General features: G+C 47.6%; 1 protein-coding gene across 3 annotated transcripts in view; it reads left to right on the forward strand.

Moving 5' to 3' along the window:
* The window catches only part of Synm (synemin), a 28,912-nt gene extending 19,168 nt beyond the window's left edge, over positions 1-9,744 (forward strand). The window contains exons 3-5 of one of the 3 annotated variants that reach the window (XM_052160876.1): positions 1,478-1,548; positions 4,351-6,800; positions 7,710-9,744. In XM_052160876.1, the coding sequence (XP_052016836.1) occupies positions 1,478-1,548; positions 4,351-6,800; positions 7,710-8,033 (2,845 nt within the window). In that variant the 3' untranslated portion in view covers positions 8,034-9,744. Of the gene's footprint in view, positions 1-1,477; positions 1,549-4,350 lie in introns of all 3 variants that reach the window. The other 2 variants (XM_052160887.1, XM_052160865.1) reach the window with 2 other exon arrangements.
* Positions 9,745-10,659: the final 915 nt, after the last annotated feature.

Raw genomic sequence — 10,659 nt, forward strand, 5'->3', positions numbered from 1 at the left:
CTGGAAGCTAAACTGCTTGGTCATGAGGGTGTGGGATTAATGGGTTGGTGTCCTGTTTCCTGGCCTTCATCCTGAGTGGAAGGGCTTCAGCTCTGGCCTTGCTCTTCTTGTATCTCCACATGTATACTTCAGTGGCTGCTTCTGTGGCCAGGCCACCAGTGTGTGCCTGGGATGAGTCCCTTATGCCCCCTTTGTTTTCTTCCAGCAGACAGAGGGCTCCCCTGACACATTTAACTCAGTGGGCATGTTGAGCCTTGCTGTAGTTCTCCCAAACTGACAAGCCCAGCTGAAACCTGGGCTCCCCACCCCATTTCCCTGCCGGCCGCCATTTCCCTGCCGGCCGTGGGTCCTGACATCAGCAATTCCAAGTGGGCTGTGGTTTTCATTAGCCTTTGGCCTCTCTCTGGGAGCTGTGGTTAGTGACTTCACACGTTGCTCTGCCAACCACACAACTGTTACATCTGCAGTCTCCAGTAGTCCTGTAGGTCTTTGGCAGTGACCAACTGATTGCCACCCCACTGATAACCCTTACCCCCCAGCCTGTTGTTCTGTTGGGGCCCCACACCCTCTTCAGCGTCTGTCTGAAGTGGCAGAAGCAAATGACGACTTAATGAAGAATACAATTTTAGAAATTTGGAGCTAAACCTAGCAAAACACTTTCCACCTTGTGTTATTAAGGGAGGCAAAGGACACCATCTTGGTGAAACTGTATGCCCGTGGGGGTCCTGGTCTACTTGCTTGCCTTTATCCCTGAGATGTCCACACAGGCCTGCAGATATAGCTCTGTGGCAAGAAATCACCTAGCATATATGTGGCCCTTGGTTTGATCAACTAGATAGACAGAAAGACAGACAGACAGAGAGATAAAGGCAACACCAGCTTCCACCTAGCCTCCTGTTTGCAAAGAGTGTCTGTTACAGCTCTATGCTCTCCTCTCTGTAGACACCCCTTCTGTGTGAATGTGTGTATTGGGTTGCTCGGGTGTTCTGGGGCCCTATAGTTTGGGTAAAATCCTGGCCCAGGCCTCTCTCTGCTGCTCAAGAAGCTAGGATGGAAGGTCCTGACCTGCCATTCTCTGTCAGTCTCCCCAGCATTACTGCCCCTTTCTGCCTTGGACAGGAAAGGTTTTCTTTTTTCTTTATAGGTGTTTGGGGAACTTCCTAGAAAGGCCGAACTCTCTGGTACTTCTGAAGCCCAGCCCATGCATTTTCTTCATTCATCTGGTGTCACTTGAGCATCTGTCACATAGCAGATGCTATGTTGGACATCAGGGGCATGACAGTGAGCAGAGCAGTGTACCATCCTGGTACAGCCCCCTACCCAAGCCACATCTCCAGGCGCAGGTGTTAAAATGCACGGGCCTGTGATGGTGTGGTCACTGACAAAATGCCACCCAACATATTTGATGAGAAGTCCCTCCTCCCCCACTGCCCTTTCATACTATAATAAACTATTTTTTAAAAAATAACTTTCACAGGGCCTTGTTGGAAGGAGAAAGCAATCCGGAGATATTGATCTGGACTGAGAACATTGAAAACATGCCACAAGGTAAATATAAGAGATTGTGTTTGTTAAAATTGTATTGCTAAAATGCTTTCTCTCTGAGCTGCTCCCTCCACAGATGGAGGAGGGCAGGCACATCTTATCTAGAAGGAGAGGGTTTGGTTGCCCCCCCATCTCCCCCAGATGATAATAGTTTGTCGCTCTTTTAAGTACCAGGTGGACTTTAGTTGAATGAGATGTTAAATTAAATTACAGTGTGAATCAGAATGACCTCGGAAGTCTTCAACAGACTGATTTGCTCATGGAGACAGTACTTTGAGGCACTTTCTAGCTGAGGAGCAGCAGTTAATGACGGACCTTCTGAAGGATTGTGCAGATCTGCACACACTCATTACATCCTTGGGAGGGACATAGTTTCTTTTTCCAGACCAAACAGTTATGGCTGTAACTAACAGACAAAGTTATCACATTGGACAACATGCAGTCAGCATTCTGGAAACTGTAGCCCTACTAGGACAATGACACTACCACGCCATCTTCAGTTGGAAAGGCAAGTCAGGAGAGTAGCCAGGTACCCTGTCTTAGTTTGGGCCCACAGCTTTGGATCAGGGCTTAAGAGCTTAAGATGCTTATCTGAAGACCTTAAGAAAATCTATAAGATAATGTTTAAAATAAATATTTAAACCTGCTGAATCTAAAGAGATTCTGGCAAAGCATTGTCAGCCTAAAAGGCATATAGTGTGTTCAGCATGAAGTCTTCCTATCTCCAGGACATCTATTCATACCCATGTCTGCAGATGCTCAAGTGCCTTGTCTACAACGTTATAGGATTCACATATCCTCGTACAGACTTCAGATCCTCCCTAGATTACTTAGAGTATGTAGAACAACGTCTGTGCCATGCACAATTCTGTCACACTGTATTACTCAGAGGAAAGTGACAAGAAAAGGGTCTGTGTGTGTTTAGTACTGATACGCTATTTGAAATAGTTTTGACCTTTAGCTGACCGAGGGTGTGATCATAGAGCCCACAGGTGGGACACCCTCAGGCCCACTATTTACCCTCCTCAATGTGGCTGTGTATGTTTTCATTGTTCCTGCTGGTCAACCCTCAGCTTTGTTAGGTCCCAGGGCTCATCTTCAGACTTTGGGTCTGATCATCTAGGACCGGAAAGGTTTTGTCCTTAGGTAGCATCTAGCAAGTTTGTGCTCTCATTTTGAGAGTAAGTCTGGGAAGAGATAGGGAGGGTGGGGAGGGAGGGGGAGATAAAGTGAGGGAGAGGGAGAGGGAGAGGGAAGGAGGGGGAGATAAAGTGAGGGAGAGGGAGAGGGAGAGAGGGAAGATTCATGCAAGTGGGTGTTGACTGGCCTTCCTGGCATCCATTAGCATCTGACATCTAGAAAACCAGAGTTGTTCACCCACCCGGGAGACCAAACTCCAGGTAGACACTGCCTTTTAAGTGTGGGAGTTGCTGATGCTTTACTAGCCATAAATTTAGAATCAGGAAGAAGGCAGGTGGGTATCTCTGTTCATGTGATTTACTCATCCACTGTTCTTCAAGCTTCTTAAACAACATATGTACTTCACATGTATACAATAAATTTATCATAACCCTTAGGTATTAGGCTGAAGAAAGACACTGTAGAATAAAGGTGAGTGGTTGTAAATCAGCCTGTATGTGACTAAGTAGTTCTGTTTCTTTCATAGTGTAGATGCCCATTAACTATTTATGGCATGAACCTCAAGATGATTTCCTAGTAAACGGATCAATATGTATTAGAGCTCTTAGTCACCTTTTATAATGTGCCCAGAAATAATATTGGCTGCTTCCTATGACCTAAAACTACTCTGTGACCTTACATATTTCTTATTGACCTTGAGAGTTCATCTTCTGGGGTTTCTAGGTTAGGGTCATAATATTAACCTAAAAATGGAATCTTTGTTTTTAAAAAAATGTTCTAGCCTGATCTCTTTCCCTGTATCTGGGGGACCTGTCTCAGTGAGACCTCTAGCTTTCCTTTGTCATGAGGAAGGAGTAGAGGGGTGCCCAGCCAGGTGGGGTGGGGTGTGGTGGACACTAAGAAACGCTCTCAGAGTGGATGGTGCTTTGGCCATGTTCTAACTCAGCTACCATTCCAAAGAGCTGGTTACCCCAGTGGAGTTTGTGCACCTGAAGAGTAGCACTCTCTGAGGGGGATCCTGAGGAAAACCAGAAGCCCTAAGGTTGCCTCCTGACTTCAGGAGGATGCCATTAGGACAGGGGGAGCTCTGGCTTGTGTGTGAAACAATGAATTGTCAAGTGTAAACATCCAAGGAAGCTTAGACACTCTAAAGACTTTGGTAGCTGCGGCTCAACAGAGGGACTGATAAACCCTGTCCTTAAGATGGAGAGGTGTGCTGTTAGGCATCCATACCCTTGGTAGTTATGGGCTCTTCTCTGCTGAAATAAGCAAACCTATCTCATCAAGGCCAAAATTAAAGATTCTGAAATATCATAATATTGTGAAAATTTAATCAGAAAACCCAGTACCTCTGGCCTCTCTGGCACACTTGGCACTCTTTGCATTCAGACTCTTGACAGTTCTCTGAAGGGAGGGAGGATTCTGGGATCAGCAGCTTGAGAAGAGTGCCCGGCTGAGGTGTTTGTAGGGTGATATTTCACTGTGACAGGAATTCTGAAACAACCAAAAGATAATATGGAGAATAACAGTATTCTCTTGAAACGACCTTTCCCGTAATAACAGTGTATTTTATAATAATATGGGCTTTGACCTACAGCAGTGCTTTTATGGTGAAAAAAAAATGATGGCTGTCATCTAAATGAACTGTTTGTTCCATTTCTACAGAATCCAGAAACAAATCCTATCACTATACCAACTCAGTATTACAGAGAAAAAATGAGAAAAATCTCTTTCCAAGGCGAAAAACACCTTGGGCAGCTGTAAATCACAGCTCGGCCTTGTATTCTCACAGGCCAGGGTACCTTGACTCACAGACAACCACAGCTGCTGGAAGTGCTGCCAGAAGGAGTTTCCTGACCTCCTGCTATTCTTCCTCAGCTACAACCTCACAGCAAAAGCCCCTGGAGAAAACCATTAGCAGTCAAACCAGTTTAAGACCAGTTGCGCCAACCCATGGCTTTCTAAGAAACACTGACGCTCAAGTGAAAACATTCCCCCATAGATCCAAAGTTGAAGGCACAGGGGACACCCACACACGGAGGACCACGGAGTCCATTATTACCAGAGAGTCATACAGAGGTCACCAGGGCAATGTGGCGGCAGGTGTCGTGAACAGCACTCAGTCAGATGAGAAGACTGTCATTCTAGGAAAGAAGTTAGACGTGCAAGCCACTAAGGAGCAAGAAAGGCACAGATCAGGGGTCATCAAATTAAAGCCTGAGGAGAAAATGTTTGATTCTAAAGAGAAGGCTTCGGAGGAAAGAAACTTGAGATGGGAAGAGCTGACCAAGTTAGATAGAGACGCAAGGAACAGAGAAAGCCAGCCTTTTAGGGACGAGGCCAAAGAGAAGGAACCACTGAAGGAGAGGCGTGTAAAGGAAAGAGAAGTGCCCATCAGTCTAGAAGGATCCGGGGGCAGCAAACCAGAGGTGTCCACAGTCCACTTGCGCTCACCCGGAAGGAAGGATGTCAGTCACAGTAGGGGAAGAGAGTCAGAGACCAAAGAGACAAAGTTCCGGTTGGACACCCAGGACCCTACCAGCTCTCTGCAAAGTGACTCTACAACAGAGACTATAGCTGAAAACATTGTCACCACCATCCTTAAGCAGTTCACCCAGTCTCCGGGTGCCGAAGAGAATGTCAGTTCTTTCCCGGACACCAAGGTCACTTATGTGGACAGAAAAGAATTTCCTGGTGAGAGGAAAACCAAGACAGAAATTGTTGTGGAGTCGAAGCTGACAGAAGATGTTGATGTTTCTGATGACGCTGGCCTGGACTACCTTCTAAGCAAGGATGTCAGGGAAGTTGGACTGAAGGGGAAGTCAACAGAGACAATGATAGGGGAGATGATCAACCTCAGTCTGACAGGAAGGGAGGGGAGAGGCAAAGTCGTAAATGTGGAGATTGTGGAAGAGCCCATGAGCTACATAGGTGGTGGGAAAATAGAGTTTTCTACCCCCTTTCAGGTGGAAGAAGTTGATGATGTGTCACCCAGCCCCAAGGGGTTTGTTGAGGAAGAGGATGGTGAAGGAGAGACCCACATATCATTCTCAATGCGTCAACATCAAAAGACCAACCAGCCCCAGGCAAACGTGCCTCACGTGGAAGAAGTGACAGAGGCGGGCGACTCAGAGGGGGAGCAGAGCTATTTCGTGTCTACCCCAGATGAGCACCCTGGGGGACATGACGGAGAAGATGATGGCTCAGTGTACGGGCAGATCCACATCGAGGAAGAGTCCACCATCCGCTACTCATGGCAAGATGAAATTGCACAGGGGACTTGGAGAAGAAAAGTGAGAGGTGACACAGGGGACGAGAAGCACATGAAGGTCCTGGAGGTTCCGGCACCTTCCCTGGGTGGTGCCGTTGGATCTGCTCACTTGAAGGAAGAAGCCAGTGGTGAACTCCATGCTGAACCCACAGTCATTGAGAAAGAGATCAAAATACCGCATGAATTCCACACCTCCATCAAGAAGGGCGTCTTCTCCAGTGAGCCCCGGCATCAGCTGGTAGAGGTCATCGGGCAGCTGGAGGAAACCTTGCCTGAACGCATGAAGGAGGAGCTGTCTGCCCTGACCAGGCAGAGTCAAGGAGAGCCAGGGAGTGTCTCGGTGGACGTCAAGAAAGTCCAGAGCTCTGCTGGCGGTTCTGTGACCTTGATGGCTGAGGTCAACCTCTCGCAGACTGTAGATGCTGATCAGTTAGACCTGGAGGAGTTGAGCAGAGATGAAGCTGGGGAAATAGAGAGGGCCGTGGAGTCGGTGGTAAGAGAGAGCTTGACCAAGCGCTCCAGCCCAATGCCTAGAAGCCCAGATGGAGAAGATGGAGAGGAGGTGCCTGCCGGTGGCATGCTCTTCAAGCGCTGGGCCACCAGGGAGCTGTATAGCCCATCTGGCGAGAGGGATGACACTGGCCGGGTCTCTCACAGCTCGGAGCAGCGTGTCACCCAGGGCCCAGTGTCAGCCACAGTAGAAGTGACCAGCCCAACGGGTTTTGTACAGTCTCATGTGCTGGAGGATGTAAGCCAGCCTGTCAGGCATGTTAAACTGGGCCCCACTGAGATGTGGAGGACAGAACAGGTGTCCTGTGGAGCACCCACCGCACAGGTGGTGGAGGTAAGTGGAGACTTCAGCGAGGCAGTTGGCTCTGAGGGAGCCGGCCGCTCTGTGAGGCACATCACACTGGGACCCCACCAAAGCCAGATGTCCACAGAAGTCATTCTCCGAGGCTCTGTGCCTACCTGGCAGAAAACAGGAGACACAGAAGAGCCTGGCCCAGCAGCACTGTCTGTGGAAGCTGACATCTCAGGGAGCGGCAGGATGCCTGGCTCTGAGCAGTCTCGCATTGAAAAGGAAATTCACTTTCAGGGTCCTATTTCTGGGGCAGCCCGGGTTGGAAGTAGCATTGTAACTGAAGAGTCAGTGGGTACCCAGACTTTTGTGAGGCATCTCCAGTTAGGCTCCAAAGAAGGGTTCAGAGAAGAAATCCAGTTCATCGCTCCTCTCCCAGACAAGGTAGGGCGGGGAGAAGAGGGTTCTGAGCACACCACAGTGTATCTAGGGAGGGGTACATCCATCCAGCACATTGACATTGTGCCTCAGAGGCACCCCGCTTTCAGGCAGATGGCCCCACAGACATTGGAATTTAGGGACTCAGAAGGCATGGTCCTGGTGGGGGGTTCGGCAGGCATGACCGAGACCACTCACAATTTCACCTCGGAAATCCTCAACAACAAAGAGAACACATTCCAGAGGGTCATTTCCGGGTCTCCTCCAGACAGTGTGGGCAATTCAGGAGCAGAGGTGACAGCAAACATCAGCAGATCCTTTAGGCACATTCAAATAGGTCCTACAGAGGAGGATGCATTGTCATCCTCTGAATGCATTGTCACCGGTGGACCCACATCTAAAACATTTGTACTTGATGGTTCTGTGGCGTCCCCTGGGCTGGGTGGGGTAGCAGGCGGTGGTAGCACACCGCTTCAAATTGCGCTGGGGCCCAAAGAAACTTCATTTACTTTTCAGATGGATCTGAGCGACAGGAGAGCGATCCGCAGCTGGACCCGAGACACAGGGTCGGAAGTGGAAGCTCACCGTGGCTCTCACCATGGTGGCTGGAGGATTTCTCACAGTAGGGATGAGCAAGTGGTCAGCACCGTCTCTCAGACCTCCGCTGGGGATGCACACCAGACCCCTGGAGAGACAGGCACAGAGCAGGCTGGATTTGACCAGACGGTGCAGCCACAGAGAATGCTAGACCAAAGGTCGGTGGCTTCAGATGAGAAGAAAGTGGCCCTTCTCTATCTAGACAATGAGGAGGAGGAGGAGGAGGGTGAGGGATGGTTTTGATTAACTATCTTGTCCTGAATGGCACTCTGGAAACATACCAATGTACAACGCCTTCAGAATACCGACATGCAAGCCCTTCACTAACCCTTCACTAAGTGGAGGGAGGCGGCGCTGCCGGTCATCCAGAGCTTTATTTTGAGAAGCCTAGGCCGAGTTAGTTTGCTTTAGAACACATTTGTAAAGGTTGGAGACTTTACATTTGAGCTGGAACTTTCACAGACTTCATCCTTTTAGTCTTAAAAAGCTCTTTTCTCTAAACTTTTCTCTCCACACGTGGAGACAGTTTATTGGAGTTTTACACCAGGTCACAGGCGTGGCTTATATCTGTTCTGCTATTTATCTATAGGCAAGACGCTTTAACATTAACCAGATTAAAATAATATATTTAAGGGGAGGTTGTGTTTGCATGTGCTAATACCAAACAGTAAGCTAACACTGGAAAGGAAAATAGGTGAATTTTTCTCTTTCCTAAATCTTTTTCAAAAAGAAATTATAGAAAGTAAGCAAGACTGTATGTTTGGGGGAAAAAACCTTACTAGATGATTTCTTTAAGAAAAGGTTACTTATCAGAGATTTAAAATTATTTTCAAGTGGAATGAATTGCTTTCTATGTACAGAACTTTAAAAAAAAAAAGAGGGCTTAGAATTAATTACGGACATACAGCTGTGGACTGCTGTCGGTGCTTCAGGTCCATGTATCTGTCCTGATTGTTCAGATTTGCTGTCCCTGGTCACAGGCAAGGGCAACCAAGAATGAGATTTGCTCACAGCATCATTTCAGGACTCTGCTAGGCTGTGAGGTAGCAGATACCTTTCTGTCCTGACCTAAGTTGGAGTACTTACCCCCTGCTAGAGCACGGGTTCTCGACACGTGGGGTCGTGACCCTTTCAAGGCATCACCTAAGAACATCGGGAAAAACGCCGATGTTCACATTACGATTCATAACAGTGGCAAAATACTGTTATGAAGTGGCAATGACATGATTTTACAGTTGGAGAGGTTGCCACAACTTGAGAAACTGAATTAAAGGGTCATAGCCTTTGGAGGGTTAAGGACTGCTGCTCTTAACTACTGAACCATTGCTCTACCCTGTACAGACCTCCTTTGTAGGGTTTTCTGAGCTTCTAGAATTAATGACCAAAAAAGCAACAGCCATATACAAACCTTACAAACGCTTTTTGCACTTTGGATAGAAATTGTGATTGCGGAGGTCTTTAAGTTGAAAATGGGTAGTACTTAGGGGAAGGAACCAGGTGCTCCCCATGCAACCCAGCATCTAGGCCTCCAGGGCAGACTGACAGATGACAAAGGCCCCACCTGTGCAGGCCACAGATCATGGACCTGAAGCTGTGTCCCACTGAATTTAATAAGGATGGGTGTGCTCATTTGGAATCGTTCTTCTGCACGTGGACATTGATTTTAAAGCTCCCATCTCTGAAGATTTGGCATCACACAAAAAGAAAAAGGGCCTCTACAGCGCAGTGCTCTGTAAGTGCAGGACAGTAGCTTTCACGGGTCTGAGCTGTGCTTTAGAACCCAGGCCACAAACCTGACTGTGGGGCGCTGAGGAAGAAGGATCCTAGGTGATACCACCTTCAGGCAGGGGAGAAGCGTGGCACAGGAGGGCCTCCCTCGCCAGGTGTTTCGCAGGGCACATCTTCCCTTCCGGTTTCAGCAGGTGGGCGAAGGAGAGTGGGATTTTTTTTTTTTCATTGCTAAGTGAAAGAGAAATGCGGATGGCTTAAGATGATCTTTTCAAAGGCCGTGCATTGGGGCACAGGAAGGAAGCAGATGTGAACGGAAAGCCTTTGTTACCCACCTGCCAACTGAACTCAGGGTTGTCAGACTGAGACAGGTTACTGCTGTAGCTTGTCATCTCTAATACTGTCAGAGATGCACTGATTTATTTTCACCATAATCAGAAAACCTGAGTGATTTGTTAGAATGTGGCCGAGGTGGTACAGCCTTGGTGTAATAAATGCAAGACGTGGTGACAATGTCGAGTTTATTGTGAGTCTAAGTGACCTTAGCTGGATGTCCTAGTTCATGATCTTGTCCACGGATGCTGGTGTGAGCAGGTTATAAATATCGTGGCACTTCTGCTTTGAAAAATAAATGTCTTAGAATACTAATTTTCATTTCTAAGTTGGAATCCCCATCAAGGCAATGTCCTGTTTGAAGAACTTACCAGGAAGGAGGAGTCCTTAGCTGTCATTGGCTTCTATGTCTCCACCTCACTAAGAGTAGGGCCTTTACCCATGACATTGTAGCAGGTCACCCCCAAAACTCTCTGAGGTTTTTGAAATCAGTCACTCTGGAGTCAAACCAACACTGTGGTAGGGCAGGGAGGGACCCAGTCTCTCCCAGTTTGTTATTGTTGAGACTACAAGATGCTGACTGTTTCTTAGCTTTCCACTGGTTGTTTTGATAGTTTGCTTTAAAGTGTTTATTTAGAATTATCTAAGAAGCTTATTTTGTTAACCTGTTCCCTACAAAGAGAACTGTCACAAGAATGTGTAGAAATAAAGATCTGAGGAAAAAAAAAACCTGTATTGTTCTTAAAGAGAATGTTTCTGGCCTATTTCCTTGTGGTTCCTTCTGACGCTAATGACAGCCAGTCTGGGT

This window comes from Apodemus sylvaticus, chromosome 1 (assembly GCF_947179515.1).
Source record: "Apodemus sylvaticus chromosome 1, mApoSyl1.1, whole genome shotgun sequence".
Taxonomy (NCBI): Eukaryota; Metazoa; Chordata; class Mammalia; order Rodentia; family Muridae; genus Apodemus; species Apodemus sylvaticus.